At 36.4% G+C, this 26,900-nt stretch overlaps 1 protein-coding gene across 1 annotated transcript in view; it reads right to left on the reverse strand.

Moving 5' to 3' along the window:
* Positions 1 to 26,900, reverse strand: part of med27 (mediator complex subunit 27) — a 56,523-nt gene that overhangs the window by 12,845 nt on the left and 16,778 nt on the right. The window contains exons 3-4 of the mRNA XM_052564166.1: positions 26,376 to 26,506; positions 14,153 to 14,246 (exon numbers count right to left, since the gene is read on the reverse strand). Coding sequence (XP_052420126.1) covers positions 14,153 to 14,246; positions 26,376 to 26,506 — 225 coding nt within the window. The remainder of the gene's footprint in view (positions 1 to 14,152; positions 14,247 to 26,375; positions 26,507 to 26,900) is intronic.

Raw genomic sequence — 26,900 nt, forward strand, 5'->3', positions numbered from 1 at the left:
ATGATAAAGTTCAACTAAAATAACACCCAGGTGACAAAGTTTGACATAAAAAGAAACTATGAATCAGAAGAAATGAAATATCAGGTCATTTGAGATTCAGGAGAGTTTTCAGTTCCTCAGAGCGCTGTTTTTATAAATGCCAAACCAATAATGCAATATGGAGGGGACCGCTATTATATAAAGGGATTTTAGTATGGCAGAGATGAATGTACTAGTGTGGAAAAGAAAGAAATGAATTCAAATGAGATTTCACAAGCATTACAATGGATTGATTGTCTGGGAGTCAATGAAGAAAAGCAAACATGTCACTGAAGTCCAGCCAAAGAGTCTAGTGAGGTTCTATGCATACATGAATAAATATATGAATAGGAAATTATTTGTTGCTTGGCTGAAAGAGCTGATCGTAAACACGAACCATATCCGCTGAAGGAGATGTAACTGCCATAGATTCCCACACCTGGTAATTGGAAAACTTTTACAGAGATAAAGATTGGGTTTCACTATGAGAAATGGAGATACACTTTCTCAGACTTCATTACAGTATGTAAATCAGCTCTCCAAATAGATAGATAAAAAGCACTCCAAGTAAATATGTTTCAACCTAATTACTTACTTTAGAATTATGTATTTTATTTTCATATTTCCAGTTTAAGTTTTACTGATTTTCTCATGTGCCTTTGTCATTTGTATTACTTTGTTGTTGCTTTTTTTTAACATTTCTATTTCTATTTTTTAGTAATTAAGTCATATTTCTATTCAGCTGTATTCAGTTAATTTCCATTTTTTAAAAAAAATAGTTTTAGTTAACAATATAACAACATTACTTAAGACAGTACAGTGGTGACAACATATGGTGGTATGGTAATAATATGGTACTTTGAAGTATAATATTGCATTTAGAGATTTTATTATTCTATCACATACAGTAATCATCAATTTATTATTTCTAACCAAGATACTTTAGAGTGAAGACAAAAATAAATACATTTACATAAATGTAAATTTAGCCTGGTACAAGCTATTTTTGAGCATGTAACTGCAATAAAATTACAGTTAATGGTACTTATTTGGTCTATTCTGTTTATTCACTATTTTCCCGATAAGTGCAAAAAGTTGGATTCTAACTTCCGTTTGGATGCTGTCATGCTCTGTTCTCCATAGCTAAAATGGGGTAAAACAAACTGACTAAATTATTAAACTGAAGTTTTTCAGTGTAGTTAACTATAAGAATGTGTGCATGGTTATGCTTTGCTGTTATTGGCTGCCACAGTAACAGCAATAAACTTTCTGTAAAAAAGCAATTCCTGTAAAGTACTTGTTTTGTGCAACGGCAAATCTGTCTGTGTCCAGCACTGCATGCATTGCATTTTATGTCAAATAATAATTTGCCTGTTAATATGCTGTGTGTGAAATAATAGAACAATGTGATCAAATCACTTTGTGAACAAAATCCCTTGAACTTCGCCCCGATCGGGAAATGCATGTAGGAAATGTGCACTCATGTTTTTACAATGCTGTTAAATTAGGATCGCTTCTTTTCATCTACCCATTCATTAACCTATAACAGATGAGTTACTGCAGAAAGGTCATTGCGAAACTGTCAATTGTTAAACGAATCGCTTGGAAAATAAACTCAATTGACTAGAAATACCAGAGACCGTTCCAGTAGGAGTCTGGCAAGGCTTCCACGTTCAGGAAAAAAGCGGATAGGTAAAAATAAAAACATGAAAAAACTCAAAACAAGCGCTTACATTTTTAGACAAAGAAAGAGTCATATACTTGGAATACAGAAAAATGTGTCCAACAGAAGAAAAGTCGTCTTAAATGTTTGGAACAGAATTTTTTTTTATAAAATATCCCTTACACAAGGCTCCTTCAATCACCTGGCATCAAGCAAACAATAGTGTACAGATATGTAGAGTACAGTACACTGGAAAGTTCTCCCTCTCACTCACACACACACAAAACCTTCAGAACTCAACAGTATGTGACAAAAGAAACACTGTAGACATGATCAATCATGTCAAGATCCAGTAGAAATACCCATTCAGACCCATTCGTACTGTGTGAGTCTCACAACACATGTTTTTCCCGCTTTGAGGTTTGCTTATTAAATTCATGTCTGTCAGAGTAGCTGAACGCCTGGCCTCTGCCCGGAGCCGCTTGGCACTGGCAGTCAACACCAGCGCGCACAGCCTGAATCCATTACGCCTGACAGCCTTTAAAGTCATAGTTCTCCCAAATGTAAATTGAAATATTATTTTTCTTGCCAGAAAGGCAACTTAGAGGGTGGATGCCCAAAAACGGAAAGCAGTTATTTTCGTTCACTTATAACGGCTGCCTTATACAGTGGGGAAAATATTTATTTGTTCCAATGCTGATTTTGTAAGTTTGCTCACTTACAAAGAAACGAAGAGTCTGTAACTTTTATGGTAGGTGTGTTTTAACGGATAGAGACAGAATGCCAACCAAAAAATCCTGAGAAAAAAACATTTGATAAAAGTTTAGAAATTGATTTGATCTATTTGATCAATATTTGAACGTATTTGATCCCCAAGCAAGACATGATTTAGTACGTGCTGCAGAAGCCCTTGTTGGCAAGCACAGAGAGAAGATGTTTTTTGTAGTTGGTCACCAGGATTGCATATATCTCAGGAGGGAATTTGGTCCACTCCTCTTTACAGATTCTCTCTAAATCCTTAAGGTTTCTTGGCTGTTGTTTGGCAACTCAAAGTTTCAGATCCCTCCACAGATTTTCTATAGGATTGAGGTCTGGGACTGGATAGGCCACTCCATGAGGTGCTTCTTCTTGAGCTACTCTTTATTGCCTTGGCAGTATGTTTTGGGTCATTGTCATGCTAGAAGACCCATCCATGACCCATCTTCAGTCTTCTGGCTGAGGGAAGGATCCTCGTCCAAGATTTTACAGTACATGGCCTGTCCATGTGCCTCTCAATGTCCTGTACCCTTAGCAGAAAAACAACCCCAAAGTAAATGTTTCCACCTCCGTTCTTGACAGTAGGGATGGTGTTCTTAGGGTCATAGTCAGCATTTCTCTACCTCCAAACTAGGTCTGTCACGATATAAGATTTTTCATATCGTGGTTATTGTGGACATAAGAATTCACGATATCAATATATCATGATATCTATAGAAACCTTGGGGGGCAAAAGATATCATTCAAATTATTTTTTACTTTGTTTATTGAGTTTTTCTATTTCACCCAACGAACATATGGATACTGATAAACACACATCCACATCAATCTACACCAACTATTTGAATATCAAAAAAAAAAAAAAAAAAAATCTAAATATTGAGAAAATCTCCTTTAAAGTTGTCCAAATGAAGGCCTAAGCAATGCATATTACTAATCCAATTAAGTTTTCATATATTTACAGAAGGAAATTTACAAAATATCTTCATGGAACATGATCTTTACTTAATATCCTAATGATTTTCATATAATAAAAATATAAGTTCCAGAATAAGTTTTAGCTAATTACAAATAAAATAATATAAAATCTGAGGCCATGATGGTCCAACAGGAGTGATATATAAATTAAAAATAAAATGAAAGTTAAAAGAAAGTGAAGAAAACACCCCCCCAAAATATAAATAATAATTATAAATAAAACAAAACAAAATTAAAATAATATAAATTGAATAAATAAATAAATGAAAAAAATCTAAAAACAAGAGTAAAGCAGAGTAAATATAAAAGTAATATAAAAATAATTAAAAAATATAATCAAATAAAACAAGTGCTAGAATAAGTTAAGAATAAAGGTTAATAAAACAGAAAAAACTAGAATAAAATGAAAAAAAAAAAATGGTGAGATTCTCGTAGCGTGAGTTTGCCTTCTGGTCCTCCTTCTCCTTTCATGAGAGTCCTGCTGAGTTGCTGCAGTAATAAAACCACCACTGATCACCAGCCGGTGGAGGCACAGAACTTCACAGAAACTTCAAACTATTTTTCCCTCATGCTGAGTGTCTTTTTCTTTTTGTCTTGTTTCTCCACAAAATGATTTCTAAAAGAAACAGATTTATAGAGACTATGGACACAGGACACCACACATTCACACAAAAACAACATGCAACTATTGTGTTATTACCTGTCAAACAATAACATTCACTGATAGCTGATTCACCGATTCATCAGATACTACAAAGAAACATTCACACAAAAGTACGTCTTTACTTAAAGGTGCTGTAGGGAACTTTTGTAAAAATATATTTTTTACATATTTATTAAACCTGTCATTATGTCCTGACAGTAGAATATGAGATAGATCATCTGTGAAAAAAATCAAGCTCCTCGGGCTCCTCCCAGTGGTCCTACTGCCATTTGCAGAAACTCCATCGCTCCCAGTAAAAAACATCCAATCAGAGTTGCGGTCCGTAACTTTGTTTGTGTTCAAAATGTAGAAAAATTTATATAATAAGCGAGTACACCATGAATCCATTTTCCAAACCATGTTTTTGGCTTGTCCTGAATCACTAGGGTGCACCTATAATAAGTGTTTATATTCGGACTATTTTAGATTGCTTCGGGGATACCGCGGCGGAGTAACCCAGTACCTTTGTGATTCTTCATAGACATAAACAGAGAGAAGTAGTTTCCGGCTACGATGTTCTTCCGCAAGACGCAAGCAGTTCTGTTTATTAACCGCTAGAGCGTCAAAAGTTCCCTACCGCAGCTTTAATGGATTTTTTTATCTGATTTTTTTTCATGCATTTATCAAAACTGTTTATGATAAATTTATGATAAAAATATTTTGTTTTGCACAGAACAAATCCCCCTCCCCCAAAACCATGATCCTTTAAAGCAGGATTTCAGGAGTGGATCAAGGCTTCTGAATGAAACCACACTTCTACAGAGGGGTTAATAGATCCCAGCTTCCTAAAACACACCACTGATGTGTGAATCACTGACGCAAGACATACTAAAAGAAAAACAACCTCAAGAAGCTGTAACTTCAAATCTGAACTTTCAGCACAAGAGAATTTGCAAATATTAGCTCGCCAGTGTGACTCATGATTTCACAATTTCTCATAATATACAGAAACTAAAAAAGCCAAATCCCTTGCCGTAATTCTAGGTGTGAAGCCAGTTAACAGCGTCAATAGCTATTTCTAGGCATGCTTTTCAGCCATAAGCTATTGGGAAAGTACATTTCTGGCCTAGGGCCAGAGGAACATACATACTAGAAAGAAAAGAAGTTGACTTTGAATGTGGTAAACATCAGGGCGTCCTGGAAGGGTTCATTAGCTGATCTTAAAGTGCATCCCCGACCGACTGGATCGCAATGGCGGCAGATGGTATTTTTTATTTGGAGTGACAGTGGGCCGCGGAGAGGGAGGGGAAAGTGGCAAAAACTGTGAGATTGGACGAAAAAGAAACAGTTTCTAAGCAACAAGTGCGATCTCAAATCAGCTGCGAACAAGGAAGGAAAGAAGCCAGGCGAGAACGTGGCCAAGCGTCCTGCTCCCCAAGACCTTTCCTTTGAGAAAAATGGATCCTCATTCAAGTTGCTTGAGACCAAAATAATGTTCAGCCGAACCACTCTACTGTATGCTTTTCAGCTCGTTTCTAAAACACGACTGCATTCACTTTGACAGAACTGGGGGAAATTAGACCCCTTTTACAGCTGTTTTGTATCAGGCCATGTGTCTGGATATTCTTTAGCTTTGCATCCAATCGCACATTATTGTGCATAATTAGAAAAAAATCCAATCAACCCCCCACCCAAAACAAAACAAACAAACAATAAATTAATTAATAAAATTAAATAAATAAATGAGAAAATGATGATCTCCAGCAGAGGTAATAGAAATTAATAAAAATAAATGAATTAAAAAAATGTAACTAATAAAACAACACAGAAACCAAAGTAAAAATTTTTTTTAAAATAAAATAGCTAATAATACATATTTCCAAAAGAAAATATGACAACATGATGGTCCAACAAGGGTAAAATAAAAAATAAAATCTATATTGGGGGAAAATTTTATTTGGAAATAAAATGAACTGAAATGTGTTTTAAAGAATTATTTTTTTTAAACAATTTATAAAAATCATGTATATTAAAGTGTGTGTGTATGTATTTTTAAATATATATTAAAGTGCATTTGCAAAAAACAGAGTAAGAGAAAGATGTGAGGGAGGATTTGGGGAGGTAAATGAGAGAATCCAAGTGTAGTCCAGTGGAATAACTCACGGGATATTGTTCATTAAAATGGATGACCAGATCCCAAGCGAGAATCACATGTTTTTTTCACATTACGAGGGCTGAATAAAAATAAAAAGAGAAGAAGCTGGAACACAATAACAAATCCGATAATGATTATTTACAGACCAATGTGGTCAGAATCAATCCCTGAACACTTTTAACATTGTCAGATGCGATACAACTGATTCGATCACTGAAACTGCATAATGGTAGATGTAAAGATGGCATCTCATCTTATACCTAACTGGGCTGTCGCTGCACTCTAAATAGCACGGGGAATAGTTGTTTTTAGGGAAAAATGTCAGTTTGACAGATTTTGAGGTACACAAATTGCTCTATTTTGACAATCTTGGAAACCTGAACGCCACAGCTGAGGTCTCTGAGAGTGCCCACCTCATTAGCTTTCAGCACAGCTTACTGTACCATCAAAAAACACAAGGAACAAGCTGACACAACATAACGCGCCTGAGTGCAAAGAGGGGTGTTTTCCAATAGCCTCTTCCACCCCTACGAGTACGACCCGCTCTGACCTTTCCACCTCACGCCGCTTCTGTCCTCATCAGCACAATGCCACACTCAGAGGTCGTTCTGGAATACCGTCAATATTCCGCAACCTGCCTCACTGGTGTGACTGCAGTGGCAGCGACCTTGAGGTGAGAGAAATATTTTGAATGTAGATCAATAGCAGAACAAGGTCACTTTAGAATTCAATTAACAAAAAATAGCTTGACTCTATTCCAGTGTGAACCTTTGAGCTGACCAACCAGTCCACAATGATTCAGTCAAGGAGGAAAGAGAAAGAAGGGAAGTAGCCAGAGAGCGTCAAGTGGACTAGCAGCTAGCGCATGCAATGTAACACACTGAGCTGTAGAGCTCATATGGACAACTCAGGTTTGGATCTGTCTGCCATGAACATTTACATGCTTCTGTCCTTTCTCATATACTGATTCAATGTTAAAATATTTCTATTACAATATTAGGCCTGGGCGATAAAACGGTATTGATATTTATCGACGGTACACATTCTTCAAGAAAGATGAAAACAATGTTTGTCATAACGCTCGATATAGAGACGTGCATTGAGTGACGCAGACAGCACACACAAACCCGAACACATGCTGAAATGAGTGCTGTGTCTGCCTGTGATGAACAGATTGTGAATAAAGAACGAATATTAGTCGAATTTCAAATAAACATTTGCATTTGAATGTTAGGAGTGCGTCAGCGGGCATCATCAATGGCGTGCGAGATGCGGTGATAATGACGTAAGTGACGTTGTTGCATTTTAATGTTTTGTCAGTCTAGCCCACGATATGCACCACTGCTGTGCTATTCATTCAAAATTTTAGAGAAATATAGAAGCTCAATGTGGAGAAGATGTTCATAAGGTTCAAACTGAAACCAAGGCATTCACACAGATGCATATTCCACGCATTTTTTAGATGGACAAATATGACTACTGCACTCGCATCTCATGCAAGAGATGCAAAGAAAACCATACAAAGTTAAAACAATTTAAACTTTTAGAAAACAAGTCACAAATTTATAATATAATAATTCAAAAATAAACAAAACAGCGCACCAGCCCCTCACAGACGACTGGTGTAGAGGTCTTCACGGGTCCAAAAATTTGTGCCCGAACCCGACAGAGACCCGTAATGTACTACACCGAACCGACCCGGACCCGTCTATTATTTCAAAAGCTGGACCCGGACCCGTGTAGATCCGAGAAATGCCTACCCAGACCCGACCCCGTATATTATTTGAAATCTGGACCCGAACCCGCAGGGACGACACAGACCCGACTGGAACCGACGTTCACATATTCCACCTTAAATTGCTATTACAAGTCAATGAACATGTTGCGAAGAATACAGCTTTTTGTCTTACCTAATTTAAAGAGCCGTAGTCTCTCTTCCTTGTACCTGACTGCCTGTGATGCGTTACAATCCTCCGACAAAAAGTTATTCATGTTATTCCTCTCGTTATTCCAAGTCCAAGCTGAATCCATTCATTATTTTTTCAGCTTCAAATGTCCACTTGATGTCACGGTGACGGATGACAAATGCTACTGTGCACATGTACATTCTGACTCGAGTTAATTCGCATAATAACTTACACTGTTTGCCCTTTTGAACTATAATAACGATCGCTCGTGCAATGCCATGGCCGCTGACGTTATCTATTTACTATCATCTGATCTCTGTCTGTGCTCTCTGCTCTGCATCGAGTCTGAATCTGAACCACTAAAACTTTAAGATTAAACGGTTCATTTATAATATTATAAAAATGGGAGAAAATGTAAAACGCGGTTTGGCGGTCGAAGTGTCCCTCACTGCTTGCCATAGAAACATGAAATGCACTCGAGACTGCACATGCATGCTAGCTGTATCAACCTAAAATGCTTTAATGCAATTTGAGCGTCATAGAAAACATTCATGTGACAGTTCACCTCAGATTGTGTTGCTGATTTGAAATATATTAAACATGAGTGTGTCAAGTCTGCAAGCATTAATACCGTGCGTGAACTTGTATTAACTCTGAGTCTGCGAGCGAGAGAGAGAGAGAGATCACTTTTTTTGGCTCACTCAGTTACAAAAAACACAAGCAGTCTTTGATCACGGCCGGATGTTCTCCGAGTCCGATGACTCCGATCGCACGGGTATTACACACAATGTTAAACAGACCCGGGACCCGAGGTAATAGATTCGGACCCAACCCGGACCCGGCTGATGATTTAAAATATAGACCCGAACCCGTACGGGTCCCGGGTCGGGTCCGGGGTCGACGGGTCTCGGGTGCACTGTGAAGACCTCTAGACTGGTGCGCACAAAATAAAAACCAAAACATAAATATGGCCCAGGCCTGGTCCTCTCTCGTCCTTCACTATAGTCGCTCCAGTTTTATATCCTTCCATCTCCTACGTGGGACTCGATACTGGCGGTGGGGCGCAGGTGTAGCTCATCTCCAATCACTACACCTGGCCTCACTCCTCGTTCCCACGCCTCTCGGCCCCGCCCCTCTCGCCACATACTGCATCTCATTTTTTTTTTTAATGCAATATGCGTAGTCCGTGCTTCAGCTATTTGGATTAACCAATGCATAAACATGACACTATATAATTGTTTATGCAATTTACGAAATTATATTTGATTTTTAGTTAATTTAGACAATACAAGTTTTTTTATAGACCGTTATTTCCTTAGGTTGACAACTGAAATGCACTGCATTATTTTGCTCATTGTGCCCTCCTAATGGCCTCGGGAGACGAGACAAGACAAAAGGTTCCTTAAGACACATTTAATCTGCATACAAAACATTAGAAATTAGATACTTGTTTAATTTTAATTTTGTTCTTGATTGATAAAACAAATAATTTTTTCTATTCCTCGGTTTTGAAAAAAGGTTATAAAAAATTTCAATTATCAATACAGTACGATATGAAACATTATATCGTTGATACATTTTTAGCTATAACGCCCAGCCCTATTATTACAATACCATTCTAAAGTCTGGGATTGGTAAGATTTTTAAATCAATGTTAAAAAAAGTTGAGACACTTTTTTTTTTTTTTTTCAGGAGTCTCTGAGGAATACGGTTTAAAAACAGAATCTATTAAAAATTTTAATAATAATATATATATATATATATATATATATATATATATATATATATATATATATATATATATATATATATATATATATATATATATATATATATATATATATATATATTACACATACACACACACACACACACACACACACACACATACATATATATATATATATATATATATATATATATATATATATATATATATATATATATATATATATATACACACACATTTATATATACAAATACAGTATATAGATAGATTGATATATTATTCCAAATTTTATCAATAAATTCAGAACAAAGATTCCAGAGAGACAAGTTATAATATGAGCAGAGGAGCTGTAAACAGACGTACTGATACAGAAGTGGGAATGTGTGTGCCATGAAAGACCTCTCTGGAATCTATAGCTCAAAATCACTATCAGCCGTTCACAGGCTTCAAAAAACTGTATATTCTACTGAAGCCAGTTAAAAGCATCTCTGTGCAACTGCCTTTACACATGTTCATTTCCATACACACTGTGCCATCTGTAACTCAGGCAGAACCCTGTGGGACGCTTCACGTTCAGAACTGGCTTTGATCCGGACCGCTGCAGGAGTGACAAGCTCCAGTTTGTGGCAGCACTTTTAAAAGTGGGTTCCAAGATCTAAAATGCATTTCCCCACTGCTCTGAAAAAAGAATAATGTACATCACGCTTCAGCATATAGTTAATAACTGTCATGGAAGAGGGAATGAGGTTAAGCTAATGGAAATACAGGTTGAAGAAAAGCAGGTAGAGGGCCTGAGAACGATGCATTTTCCATGCTAATTAACATCCCCTAATTATGGTCGGACAAGGCTGTTAGGCGGAATCTGCCCGTAGAGAGCCGTCCCGTGCCCCAATTAATGCCATCGCACTCTGCACAGCCGGGCCTGTTTACAAACTGATTTTAAAGAGATGCAGCACTGCTGTGGAGAAAGCTTGATTGCTTCTTGTTATAAATGGCAGATGTGTACCACACTGTGATGTTTTCTAATCCTCCCTTCCATTCACTGCTATCTGTACATCTACAGGGAAGGGACCGGAACACAAACTAACAATAAGATAACCTCTAATACAGTGGTTCTCAACTGGTGTTTAAAATAAAATAAAATATAATATAATAACATAAAAAATAAAATAAAATAAAAAATGTTAAATCTGATGTTCAATCCAAATTCAATAATCAAAAATAAAATTAAACCAATAACTGAAAAAAAAAAAACTTTTGGATCTGATGGCAAAAAGTAAAAATAAATAAAATAATAACAATAAAACAAAATATAATAATAATAATAATAATAATAATAATAATAATAATAAATACAAATACTTTTGGATCTGATGTCCAATGCAAAGGAAGGTAAAATAAAATAAAAATAAAATATATATTTTTTTTATCTGAAGTTCAATGCAAAGGAATGTACAGTAAAATAAAAATATATTTGAACAAAAAAATAAAAAATAAACACTTTTGGATGTGATGTCCACTATAAAATCATATGAGATCAAATTAAATCACATGAGAAGCACTATTCTCACAAAAAATTATATATATATATATATATATATATATATATATAAATTTTATATTTTTATCTGATGCTTAAAATTACATGCAATAAATAAATAAACAAACAAACAAATAAAAATAAAAGACCTTTGGATTTGATGCTCATATAAATAAAATCAGATGAGACCCACTGTTCTAAAGAGACAGAAAGCAATTAAATGACAAAAAAGTCCACTTCCTGTTAGAAAAATTAGATAAACCCTCTCAAACTCAAAAAGGATCATCTTTATTCACACATGCACAAACAGTCCTTTTTTTTCTGAACGCTTTGTTGACCACCGTACAAAAGCATGTCCGACGAAGGGCCTGGCATTGATTTAGCCCCCACGGTGACAGATCACTCCAGCCTGCCAACTGGGCCATCTGGAAGTGCATGCCCTGTGGGTGTGAACCACTGAACTCCCACTGCTGTGGAAGGGGCATTTGTAGTCTTTCTGGCACCACTGCCAAGATCCCTCAGTCTCTCTTTCCTCTCACTCAGCGTTGCCAAAAGACATGACGGCAGCAGAGAAGTGTCAGAGGAAGTCTCAAAGGTAAGGGGGATGGAGTGTGGTGTGAATGACCCAACTGACAACTGACATCATCTCAGAATGTGATAATTCAGCCCAAAAAGTCTGCAAAACCTCATCTAGGTAAATGGGAAAATATTACCAGGAGATAAGGAAAAATACCAGTGACACACTGAACCACTGACAAAAATATCCAAATGACCCATTGTGACAACTTAATGTTGCAATCAGAGGTGTCATACAACTATATATATGTGTGTGTGTGGGTGTGTGTGTTTTGTGCCCTAGTTGAGATGAGACATGACTAAAGTGTAAACAAAATACAAATGATGACAGAAGCAAATGTAAATTATCTGTGTGGCCCAGTAAGATTAGATAAATATGTGATTACTGCCACGCCATAAAAGACAAATATTTTTGTACCTACTAAAACAACTATAATGTTTTTTTGTAATACTTTAATATTTATTAACAATATTAATAGCCAATATATTCTGGTTTCTAAAATTACATCTCCATTGAAAAATTTTATCAAATAAAGAGGAAGTGTAACCAAAACTCATACCATTAAAATATATATATGTATATATATATATATATATATATATATATATATGTATATATAATAAAAAAAAAACTATTTCCTGGTACTAACATAAACATGATATTTATTTAACTTACTGATAATTTATTATTAATTTATTTTGCTATATATATATATATATATATATATATATATATATATATATATATATATACACAGAGAGAGAGAGAGAGAGAGAGAGACACAATATATATTAGAGTTAAAATATATATTTTTTATTATTATTATTGCATACTAAATTAATTTGGCTTGTGGCTGGAATTTGGTTTCCTTGCTTTTAGAATATATGCATTGTCGCAATGAATTTAACAATCTAAACCTGGCATTAACCCAATGTTTTGTTTTGGGTCCAAGAGATCCAAAGGCTCCTTTAAAAGCTTGAAAAACATATTTAATATTTAAGTATAAGGTTAATACTTAATGACTGCTTATAAGATTATAAGGACTGATAAACAAAATTGAACTTGGCATGCTTTAAATGTCTGCCATGAGATCTTACATCTGCTTTTTCAATTATCCGGTATACAGAATTACATTTAAATTTCAAGGATTCTAATGATATATTTTTAACACAAACAGCCATAGGGTCTCTGGGACCTGAAATGGGAATCTAACAAACAATCTTCCATATTTCACACACCACCACATGTAAATGAATGGGGAAGACTATTTGTTAATTCCCAATTTTAGCACCATCACATAGCCTCAAAAAAAGTCATAATTGCCTTAACACCACATGGAATAAATAATTAGTATACACAAACAATAAACTCATCCAATTGCTGTTGGTTTGAAAATGCACTGATCACAAAATTGTTTCCTAATGCAGCTAAAAGGATTGCTGTAATTCAATCTGGTAGAGTTCACCTGGACTAGACGGTCACTCTCTTTTGTCTGTTTTTGCTTTATTATCATGCACGCACCCTCCAAAACTTTTAAAGTATGGGGCAAACTCCTCAAAGAGTCAACAATCCCAGCCCCTCTGGGATGTTCTCAGGGACATCTCACAAGGAGACTGACAGAGCAGTCAACAGAGAGATTGCTCCCAGAGTACAAGGGCATCCAGCTCTCCTTCACCATTAACTCTTAGACACCATTAGTCAGAAAAAACTTCTACATGGCTGCACTTTCTTGCTGTCCTGCTTCATTCATGCCACTGGAAATAGAAACATGTAGCATTTTATGCAGCTTACCAACAAACATGAGAAAAGTATTCATTACTACATGCTATTGTTTTGCTAAATCGAGATTTCTCTCTTCAACTAGACAATTACATTTACATTTATGCATTTAGCATAATGCATTCAGGCTAAAAAATTTTTACCTAACATAATATGAATAAGATCAATTTCATTTACAATTACAAAAGTGCTTATTTCACAGGTTATCATGTCTTACTCTTCTACAAAAATGTGCCTATTTATTTTATTCTGTCTTACTGAGCTAACAAGCTAATCAAATTGTGCACCCATAAATGTGTCTAAAACAAACATTAAAATCCATTTTAAGCATAAAACGCAAATCACAAGACACAAATTATAGAATATAAAGAAAAACCTCTTGATGTGTGTAGCACAAAGCATCTCACCAAGAGAACTGCGGATGTCCCGTTTGGCCGGAAAAGCTCGATTGACATATCTGGAAACATTCGTCCAATTCTGGATATGACATCATCAACATACCTGGAACAAGAAAAAAGATATATATTTTAAGTATTTTTGTTCTGCACTTCAAGTACACGTCAAAAGATCCCCAGGTCACAGTCAGTTTACACCAAATCAATGGCTTTTAACATTACGGGCTTGGTATTGAACAAACTAATTATTTCTTCTGATAGAACACAAATCAATGGAGTCTAAACAAATTGAGGTGGTTCGTATTAGCATGTGAAGGCCGTTCTTGAATAACCACAAACTAACATCTTTGTTTTGAATTCACTTAACATTTGAATGTTTTAACGGTTTTATTTTGGTGAGATTTATGCAGTATTATAGTATTTATGAATGTTTTGAATTAGCTTGTATTTTTATATTTTCAGTTTTCATTTCTATTCTAGTTGAAGTTTTAGTCATTTATAAAGATGAATATACATTATATCCAACTTTATCCACATACATACATACATACATACATACATACATACAGACAGGGGTTAAAGTGGGCCGTAATGATAAATAAAAAAAAAAAATAGATTCATTAACATCAATGATAGAGTGATGGTAGACTATAGTTAAAAAATGTTGCGTATGCACTTTCAAATTGCAGCCAGCCTAGTGCTTCTGATCTGAATGAGTCTTCACGCATCAAGTAATATAGAAGTAATATCAACCCCTGGCCATGCCTTCACAAACATGCTTCCCGTCATGTGTTATGTTCTTAGTCAGGGTTCTCTTGTCTGATTTGAGGGCATCACCGGTTCAACGCAAGTCGCGGGTTTTACAATTGATGTTCTATCCATAGCTAGTGGATGTTGCAGTGCAGTTAAAAGTCTAAGGTGAAGAAAGCTAATGCCAAATTTCCATTATTTAGACAGGGCAACAAACACAAGTTAAATAAAGAGCAAGGCTCCGAGTTAGACTATAATTTGCAGGGGACGGTATGGGTCTGTTCATCAGCTAGTCAATGAGGAATCCACCAAGGATATTTTCGTAAACAAAAACTGAAACTAAGACAAACTATTGGTCAAATTGTTTTTCGTAAACTGAATAATAAAAAATAAAAAAAAATCACAAATGAAAAACGAAACGAAATAACAGTTACTGAAATAAAATATTAATTAGCAAAAATCAATAAACATTTTCGTTATTAATAAGCTCTTTACTGTGGCAGAAAATCTGGCCTGTCGCTGTTTAGGGAAGTGCCTGTTCGCGCGTGAAGTTGCTGAGGCGATTAACCGCTCAATGAAGGACCATAACCTTGAACACATCGCTAACTTTGTTAGTCCTAAGCAGCTGATCATAAAGGATGCGTCTGTGGCAGTGAAATGGAAAATAATACAGGTTATGAGACAGAAGTTGAACTTTAAACTTGAGTGCTGCATTTTTTTTTTTCTTGTGCGAGACGCGGGTGCAACAGCAAAACAAGTCCGTCAAGCACACAAAAAAACTTTATTGTAGCCTACTACTATTGTATGTTTGAGATGTCATTTTCACGAAGGTTGACAGGCTGAAATGTGCTGTTATTATCATTGTTTGTTACAAAACATTGCTGATAATATTATCATCCATGTGGAGAGACATTTCCCCACAATGTAGATAAACATCTCCACAACACACACACACACACACACACACACACGATATCATCTTTAATATTAATTAGTTTGTCTGAATATTCCATAGTTTTTAGTTGTATACTTCTAAGTTGCATTTATTTGTAATTTTTTTGTTTAATCTCAAACCATTATTTTATTTTTATTTAAGTCCGCACAAGAATTAACTAATCTGTGCAAAAAATTTAACTTTGATGAAATGAAATGTCTTGCTTTGGTCTTCACTAAAATTTTTTGCTCTGCTAAACTATAATTACTAATAAAATAATATAATATAATTACTAAAACTGAAACTAAATAAAATAAAAACTGTATATGAATAATGTATATGTTTGCAAAATAAAAAATAAACTAAAACTAACAAAACCATTGATGAAACTAACTGAAATTTAAAACAAAATTGAAAACGATATTAAAATAAAAACTATCAAGTAAATTAGTATTGTGATGCTCGGTGCCACAGTGACACACTTGAAAAAAAAAAGAAAAGAAAAATAGTCAGAAACATCAGCGTCAACAACAAATACTGTATAAGCTCTACACTGAATGCATTGAGGCATCGATTTACATCCACAATCAACAAGAGGCTCCACTGCTCCACATCTGACATAACCTTCAGTGCTTCAGAAGAAGAGAATACTTAAAACCCTGCCAGGGTTGATCAACAGCCTCGTTAGACATCAATAAATTGGACTGAAAGTGTCAAAAGCCTTCAGCCATCCCTGGAGTCAGCAGAACAGTCCCAAAGAAGAGTCGCCCAACATGTATTGTGGGGTCAATGCTAATAAGGGTTTAATGAAAATCTCCGTTGCCATCAGCTATCAATAGACTTGAGGGACTGGCCTTGCACACAGACGAGGAAAATAATTCATTAAAGAACCATTTGTGGGCGGCTGGTGGAGGGATTTGCTTAAAAGTCATTTGAAAGTTATTGGACCAACTATGAAGATAATATTCCTTAACGCTGGTTGTGGAGAACCCAGGTAACCCATAGACAGGTGCAAATGGGGACACGCATGTGCTTGCGTACATATGTCTGAAAGTGCAATGCAGTTCTTCCTGATTTTCCTGCAACAGCATTTTCTTTCCCAGAAGGGGAGATCAAAAGCAAAGAGAAATTGTTCAACATGCCTCTGTTTGTTCACAATTTCCCTTGTGCCTGCACTAAGGTTGCTCATTTACTAGCTTCAATTAAATAACAGCATATTAAATATGTGAGAACATCGCTAGAGTTTACCACTGACTTGATATATGCTTAGTAAAATCTTTACATAAGGGGTTTGGGAATGATTAGACCAAGAATAAACTAGAACTTTTCGGGAGAAAACGTGAGTAGTGCCTGTGCATGCAAAACTTGTCAGTACAATGCTACAGTATTTCTATGCAGATGCTAGGGTGTTCTGGATGTTTGCTAGGTGGTTTCCCACTAGCCCAATCTCGTCTGTAAGATATTCTGGTTTCTAGATATGGCTGGGGTCTTTCAATGTAACAATAGGACTTTTTTGGATCGTTTTATAGTCCACCAGGTGAAAATAAGGTGTGATTGCTTTTAAACCCATTAACACACCTCACCACAACAATTCCAATGACTGAGGTATCATTCATGTCTTACATACATGGTTATATTAAAAACATCTTAAAATGTGCATCGAAGATTAACTAAAGTCTTATTGGTTTGGAACAAAATGTGGAATAATTTAATTTTCTACAAGCCCCCACCGCGGACCTGTGACAGCAACATCTCACTGCTTAACGAGGTGAACGCCTTCTTCACTCGCTTTGAGAAACAAAAGAGCCCCACTGCGCAGAAGACTCCACCTCCTCCTGGTGACCAGGTGATGATGCTGACCCCAGACAGTGTGAGGAGATCCTTTAGTAGGATCAATGCACGCAAAGCTCCGAGTCCTGACAACATTCCTGGGTGTGTACTGAGAGACTGTGCAGTGGACCCCCCCCCCCCCCCTTCCAGTTTGCATATTGGTCCAACAGCTCAACCGATGTTGCCATCGGAACTGCCATCCACTCAGCACCTACACATCTAGACATAAAGGACTCATACGTCTCAGAATGCTGTTCATAGACTTCAGTTCAGCATTCAACACTATCATCCCTCAACAGCTCATTCACAAACTGGTCCAGCTGGGGCTCAACACTTCACTGTGCAACTGGCTGCTGGACTTTCTGACTGGAAGATCTCAGGCAGGTCAGCAGCTCAGACGGGTCGACAGTAACACATTCAGCACCATCACACTGAACACTGGGGCCCACCAAAGATGTGTGCTTAGCCCCCTCCTCTTCACTCTGCTGACCCACGATTGCACACAGTCACATAACTCCGGGTGGTGCAGTGACAACAATCTCTCTCTGAACATGGAGAAGACGAAGGAGATTGTTGTTGACTTCAGGAGAGCGCACACTCAGCATGCTCCTCTAACCATCAATGGTGCGACTGTGGAGAGAGTGAGCAGCACCAAGTTCCTGAGTGTACATCACAGAGGACCTCTCCTAGACTGACAAGATCATTGAAGATCATTGGTTTCTCTCTCCCCTCCCTCCAGGGCAGTTATGGAACCCGTCTCACCTGCAAAGCCCTCTGCATTGCAGGTGATCCCACCCACTGGTCACACAGTTTCTTCAGTCTGCTGCCATCAGGGAGGAGACTGCGGAGTCTCCAGGCCAGGACCAGCAGACTGAAGGACAGCTTCATTCATCAGGCTGTCAGGAAACTGAACTCACTCCCAAATTTTTTCACATACAGACAATAATTTTGTCAAAACTACCCATTCATATAAATCTGTGAATACGACTTAAAACAGTCTCCAGGCCAGGGTAGTAGATAGTGATGCCACTTTTGTAAAGAAACACTATTCAAACACTTAATACTAATGCAAATAACGTCATCATTTTCCCAAATTTTCTAATTTACATGGTGACGGTAATGGTGACGGTTAAAAAGTCATTTTCAAAAATGTGCACTTTTAAACCCGTCTTCAAAAGTTTGCATTCAGAACCCCAAAATGCTGTTGTGGTGTAAATGAACATCCGATACATAAAAAATATAAAACTGCATAATAAGTATTCAGTTTTTAGTTGAAAACGATGTTGGGTAAATGCACTCCTATTACGAACAATAGCAGAAGCGACTAAAAAGTAATTGCACAATTATTACTTGAGCAGCAAACTGAAGACAACTGACATGCAAACATCACAAAACTCAATAAAAATAAGCTTTAAATGAAATTATTTAAATTCACTTGTCAAACAGGATGTCATAAGGAAAGTATGCGATGCATGCTAATTTCACATGAACCAAAACTTGCTCCTCCAGCCAATCACAGATACTGCAGCCAAGCAATTATTTTATTCCTGGCATAGGTGGTTTATTGGCAATAGAATGTCTGGGATGTAACCAAATAGGGTTAGCAATTACATCTCCATTGGCGCCACAGAGGGGTGTCGGCATGTTACAAGACAAGACATGTTTTAATATCTCCATGCTTCATAACTCATAATCTCTGTAAGTGAAACCCACCTAATCTCCATGCAAACTAACTCATCATTGCTGGACTCACAGAAAAGGGTTTCTTCTTCTGTGGCTCTGATTGTTTTCTCAAGCCAAGCAGAGCATGAGTCTCATAATGGATTTTAGGCACACCAAGGCTTATATTAACATATTGAACATTACTTGCACATCAACAACTGTAAACTCATTGAATCACTGTCTTCAAGGCATTCACTGTCCTGTATAGATTTTGTGGTCCAAGATATGGTCAAGAATGTGTAAAATCAGCCAAAGCACTGTCTGTGGCATCCAAAATGACATCACCCTAAGGTTAAAATTGACTAAATATTAAGGATGTGACAAGATCTCGGGGCTGGTCTCGCGAGGATGATGATATCCTTGCCCAGACCTTTCAAATATATTTGCATTACACTTGCCTTTTCAGCAATGGTGGTATGTAAAATATTTTATGCCAACATCAGGCAAGTGGACGGATGATAAGCAGGAAAATTATGCAGTCTTTATCAAGTCATAATTTTATTAATTATGTTATTACAGAATTTAGTTTAACACGGGATGTCACAGAATTTGTCAAACTTTAAATTGATTAATCAGTCAAAAGCAGGTCCTTACACTTAAATTAAATCATGATATGTATCTTTAATTATAAGGCCACAAAAGTTGATGTAAATATGAATCCTGAATGTTCTGCGCATCTCCGTTAATGAATGGCGCAGATGCACAGTTTCATTTTCTACACATAGTAGTGTGCCTGACGCAGTGATTTCAGCGTCTGCTGTCTCACTAAATGAGGACACAAATACATGAACATCTTCTCCAAACTTCATGAGCATTTTACCGTTTGATTTGAGTAAACTAGCGTTATGACACATACACAGAACTGTAAAGGTATTAGCGGCAAGCTGTCAAAATAAAAGCCCAGTACTATTTTTCAGTGGAATTTACAACTAGGCTACTACTTCTAATACTACTAAAATGAAACAAAGATTATTTTGTAAGGATTAATCACACAATATTTCTTCCATATATTCATTTTAATAGTAAATCCCAATTGTTAAGTAAAAATAAAAAGTTTGCTAAATTTACAATAATTAAATGATAAATAAAATTAATGTTTTATGCCTTCATTTGACAAACAAAAAATTGAAATACACAACACAATTTCTGAGGGGGAAAAAAATCATGAGACTCCTTTAAGAAAAAATAATATTAATCAATTAAGTTGTTTATACATTCAAATAATTAGACATGATAAAACCGAATTTGGTAAAAATAAAAAATAAAATAATATAGTAAGAAAAAAACATTTCATAGGTCACTAATGTAATTTCATAAAACTTTTAATAAATTTATGTGAAAATGTATGTTTCATGATTTTAATTAATTAGACATGTTTTTCTATTAACTATTAAAAAGGAGTTGAGAAAAATTTTAACTGGGAAAAAAAACATTAAACCGGAAAAAAAAGAATTTTGAAAAAATAAAATAAAACGAAATTTAGAGAGCATATATATATATATATATATATATATATATATATATATATATATATATATATATATATATATATATATATATATATCTTGTTCTCGTGACTACTAAATATAGGAGTCAGATATATTTATTACCAGGCAAATTTGTTTAATTTTAATATTAGTATTATAACATGAATAATAAAGCAATTTTATTTGCAAAACGGCTATATTAGTGACAAACAGCACAGTCTGAAACTGTACTTTTAAAAAATAATTTCATTTTGGTGGCTTAATATCACAAATATTACACACAAGAGACCACATAGAAAACAAGTCAATTGGTATACTAGATAGTCTAACAGGAAAATATTCACCTAAACTATGCAGTGTTGCAGTTCCTCATAGTTCCTGCCAAACTGGCAATTTATTTACTCACCAAAGCCAATATTTACTCCCATTTGGTGCTTGGCTGCCTTGAAACCACTGTGTTTAAAGGTCCTTGTTAAAGTCCCTCCCTCTGGCCCTGCCCCAGGCCGCCTCTCTGAACAGGTTTTTAATTGTCTACTACCCATCTGCCCTGTTTTACCACTGCACTGTACAGGCAAGACCAAGAAAGGTCAAGAAATCCAATGGAAGAGGATGTGGCTGCATCCTCTGACCTTGAGTGTGCTGTAACACTGTCAATCAGCAAGGCACCATGGGCCATTTTTCCAATGATGGCTTAATTTCAGATTAAAATATTCAGTAGAAACTCAACATTCAGAGGAAAATTTACTAACTTGCCCAGGTGTAATGTCTCAGGTGCTGTTGAGGAAGCTACTAGCAACTCAATTAAAAGTATTTAAATGACAGTCAAGCCAACCTTCAGGAAAAATTGTGATCTGCTATCTTTGCTCACCTTGGACCACAGAACTTTTTTTAACCATTCAGCTCAACTGTAAATGTCATGCATCTAAAATCTCTTTTTTGATCTGAAAATACTAGCGAGAGCTGTTTGAGGGTATGAATGATTACACCATGAGATTCTGTAGGAAGACGCAAATGTTGGTTTTCCTATTTCTACCAACCTTGTAATCTAAATGCAATGTTAATGAATGCTCCATGGACATGTAGGTTCTGCAGCACAGTTAAAGGATCTAGTGTAGTGTGATTTGAATGTTAATGCATCAGATTATCATCCAGATGATGAAATATTTTCAGTGGATTACATGGCAACTGCTAAAAAAACTGATGCGGCCACAAGAAAGGGCATCTATAGACACCCCTGAGGATGGCAGGAAGTCAGTGTCAGGGGAGCACAAAAAAGGAGATGCGTGTACTTTGTTCATCTTGATGTAACGGGGTAACATTGCTCTCTCAGTGTGATGGATGATACAAAGTGATCAAAAAGCCCTTTCTTGTGACTGCATGTGAGGGTGAGATGAATACTGATAAACGAGTGCTGTCTTCCTCTCTTTCCTTTAATCAGGGATCAGCTATGACTAAAATTTTCATAACACTCTGCTCTCTAAGCTTTGCTGCAATGCAGCACAGGAAAGAGACACTTCTTGACCAGCGCTCCCTTCAGTCTGGAGATTGAACATGAAACAGTCTGGATGCACTTCATGATGTAAATAACGGTTTAAAATACATGCTAAAATACAGAAAAAAACTATGTAATACAAACTATAATATAGTTTAAAACTGTCACCCCCCATTTTTTAAATAGGCATTAAAGTGCAATATCCAAACTTAAATTGCTGTAATTTATGAACACTTTGGAATATAAACATAAGGTTGGTCTCTTTTTAAAGAAGAAAATTAGCAGATTTTGGCAAAAGTGGAATTAAAGTGTCAAAAAGTTATAGAAGTTTAAATGTACTGTAAATAATATGCGCTATATAAATTGTATTGTATTTTATTTATTATAAATATTTTACATAACAGGTTTTACTCTAAAATTGGTATAAAAATAAAGCCTTATTAAATAAGTTATGTTACAAATTTGAAGTTGATATGAAAAAAATTTAGGTTCCAGTGAGATTTTATTTAGGGCGTTATACCACACACAGCCACTGGGAGTCATCAAAACTATTTTGAATTTTGCTTAATGAATTGTTCTCTAGATTTCTCTTTGAATTTTACTTCTATCTCAAAATTGAAAAAATTTAAATAGAAAATTCTGAGACTCAGACCTTTCCAATGATATGTTTGTTGCCAAGATTATAAGAAGTTTTGGTTCTTTTAATGCATTTAAATGTGCAGTAGGGAACTTTTGTAAAAAAAATATTTTTTACATATTTATTAAACCTGTCATTATGTCCTGACAGTAGAATATGAGACAGATAATCTGTGAAAAAAATCAAGCTCCTCTGGCTCCTCCCAGTGGTCCTATTGCCATTTGCAGTTACAGACCGCTCCCGGTAAGAAATCAACCAATCAGAGCTGCGGTTCGTAACTTTGTTTGTGTTCAAAATGTAGAAAAATGTACATAATAAGCGAGTACACCATTAATCCATTTTCCAAACAGTATTTTTGGCTTGTCCTGAATCACTAGGGTGCACCTATAATAAGTGTTTATATTCGGACTATTTTAGATTGCTTCGGGGGTACAAACTAGCGAGTTAAAAAAAATGCACTAATTTATTTTGAATGTCCAGAATGTTTCTTTATGTTTACATAAGTGTAAGACTAAAATGAATAAAATGAGTTAAAATAATAATGTCACCTCTTCGTTACAATCTTAATTCGAATTCAAAAGCATCTTTGCAAAGAATGGCACCTTACAAACAACCCAATGAACAAGCCAAAGGAAAAACTCCCCGAGATGAAGATGAGGAAGAAACCTTAGGAAAAGCCTTTGGGAGGCTCACCTGGGGAAGCCCATCTCCTCAGACTGGCACAGTTTGAAACACTTTTCATAATAATATTGCATTCACACATGTACATTTTAAATGGATGTAATCCAGACTTTTGTTCTGTAATTAACTGATTTATAATAAACTAGAAATCTATGCTATGTGCAAACCGGAGGGGATGGAGACAAGAGTAGGACAGACACAAGATGAAGCTGCTGTTAATTATAGTAACATGTAAAGTAAATCTGCAGGTCTCATGGGGGTGGATTGGTGAATTAGTCTCGGTTCAGTAACTGTTGCTTTGCCTGTCTGGCCAATGGGAGCAGGAGGCACTAAAATGACAACAGCTCTCTGCATTGATCCTAGGAGGAAGGCAGTCTCATACCCTGAGGATTCAAAAGCAACACAAAGCCTTGACTGGTGAAAACAAAGGTCACCTTGAGCTGAGCGGGGCGATGCAGGGAAACTCTCACTGATTAGCCGTTTCATTTTCTTATTCAACCAGAAACTCAACCAGTTCTCAAAATGAAAGGATTACATAAAGTACTACAAGGTATTCATCAAATCATATAACTGCTGCATGCTTAGCTGGTGGGAAAGTGCTCAAGCGCAGACACGATCCCTTCGAGCCAGATTATATGAGTAAATGCTGTGTAATTCTGTTTACAAGAGTAATATTGTGATGAATGCACAGAATGGGTCCTGCTATCAATCAGACTCTCCTTTGGGCCTCAATTATCAGGCTAGTTTAACATGCCGTGATTTTAAACAGATCTTTTTGTAGCAACTCCTGCTGGTTCATTAATGGCAGTATGAAAGATTATAACAGACTTATAGAATAAATGAATCAATAAAACTCGGATTTGCTGATTTGATTATTTTGAAGGTTCTTCAGGCCTCTACTCATTTTCTTTTTATCAACATTTATAAATGTTTAATCACTACAGCTGGCCATCACTTTGCTTGCAAATTAGTTAGCGCACCCAATCTAGGCCAGTTACAACTGCAATAATTTTTCATATGATCATTTATTTACACAGTAAACATCTATTAAAATGCATTTAGAAACTTTTGGTTTTGGGACAGCCTTACTTTCTACTGTCGGTCCACTCACTTAAGCAAGCAGCAATGTTGGACGGGAATGCGATCAGAACGCTGGCACATAAAAAAGTAACATAAAAGCAAAAGCGCATGAAGGTTGTGCTGCATAATTCATGCGCCGCTCCTTTTAGAAACGGCAAATTCATCAGGACATTGACGTTTGTTCACCTTGCTCCGTTCAACATCCTCTCCCATCCGAAAAGCAGCACGGTGGTATTAAAGATACACAGTGCATTGTAAACTGATGGGCCAGTCAGCTTCAGGCCACTTTCAGTCACCTAAAAGCAGATTTGTCACGAGCAACTCATTTAAGGGTTACTGCTAATGTTTTGCGTGTGGATGGATGAAAAAGAATCCATCGAATTCAGGTCAAAAATCAAACTGAATTCAAACTTCTGAACAGTAGTGTAAAGTTTCGGAAAAGTGAAGTGACATTTAGCCAAGTATGGTGACCCATACTCAGAATTCGTGCTTTGCATTTAACCCATCCAATGTGCACACACACAGAGCAGTGAACACTCTCACTCACAAACACACACACACAAACACACACACACACACACACACACACACACACACACACACACACACACACACACACACACACACACACACACAGAGCAGTGGGTAGCCATTTTTTATGCTGTGGCGCCCGGTGAGCAGTTGGGGGTTGTGTTATTGCCGGCCCGAGATTCAAACCCACAACCCTAGGGTTAGGAGTCAAACTCTTTAACCACTACGCCACGACTTGCTGCATTTTTGATGGCTTCAGGTGCTTGGAAAACTTGGGAGTTAGTGCATGTAAACGAGTTGCATCTGGGTTCAAAAACCTAAATATAAAGTGAATATAATTTTGATGTTATGTAGTGTTTAGACAACACTATATAGGGAAAAGAGGGCAATTTTGTACACAGTAGATAGTATGTTACACACTGCAAAGGAGTGTTCCTTCTCCTTCAGCATTGGACGGCACATTGCGCTACGAGCACCCAGACAGGCATCAGAGCAAAGGAGAGACCACTACAACTTGAAATAAATGAACAATCACTTTGAAGGACCTTGGAAAGAAAATAAACAGAATCAGATTAAAAAGAGCACATTTGCAAGGAGAAACAGGAGTGGTAACCCATCAGTGGGCTTTTCAGAGGGACACAGACCACCTGGGCTCCGCTCTCGTCTCTTCTATCAGTCCTTCATACTTATTTTCTGTTCATTCTCCATCCGTCTTTCATCTTCCCTCCAGAGTCCATGCTCTCTTCTCCTCTCATTTCACCGAATCTCACTCGCTGTGCTTTATTATAAAAGCCTATGGTCTAAGACCCCAGTGACACTGGTAATCAGATGAACCAATAGAGAGAAAGAGAATCAATGGTCACCTCTGACCTCCTGAAATGACTCTATGGACAAGCAGATGCTGGTGACTTCAGTTTTCATCAATGTAGGCCTTGTTTTGTGCTTTTTTGTAATCCTACATCTATGTTGTGCATGAAAATCAAGTCCATATGTGGTACATTTACTAGACAAAGTTAACAATTAAACTGGTTTCACAAGTAAAAATCCAATCTGTTTATGAGACATGGTTAAAAATCTGAGCCCGGACTCACTGTGTTGGAAGGGCGAGGGTGCTGGGCTGGACCTTGGGTCTTCTTTTGGCAGATGTTCCCATCTGATTGGCTGAGCGTTTGAGTGACTGTTGGTTTAGTAGACTGGAGGCCAGACCTGCATGGTACTGTAACTACAGAAAGAAACACACGTTCATGTACTACGTCTGTAAAATCAACACATTCTCCTGATCAGGACTATTCAATTCCATTTATTTGGGCTTTATTTGGAATACACACTAACATTTCATATACATGTACGCACACAAAAAGTGAAAAATTTATTACAAATTAATGTTATTTGAAAATTACATTTTGTTCATTTTTAATACTTTGGTGGCCAAAATTAGAGTACAAAACCAAAATGTTTTGAAGACAGTTATTTCTATATCTTGCTGTAGTGTGTCAGTAGGAAATATCAGTTTACATTTCCAAACATTCATTTTGCCATTAATTGTAATAATCCAGTGAGATTTTGGTCTGACAGCAGCCAGTGCTTCACACAAGAGATCTGATCTCATCATCATG

The sequence above is a fragment of the Carassius gibelio genome, chromosome B8 (assembly GCF_023724105.1).
Source record: "Carassius gibelio isolate Cgi1373 ecotype wild population from Czech Republic chromosome B8, carGib1.2-hapl.c, whole genome shotgun sequence".
Lineage (NCBI taxonomy): Eukaryota > Metazoa > Chordata > Actinopteri > Cypriniformes > Cyprinidae > Carassius > Carassius gibelio.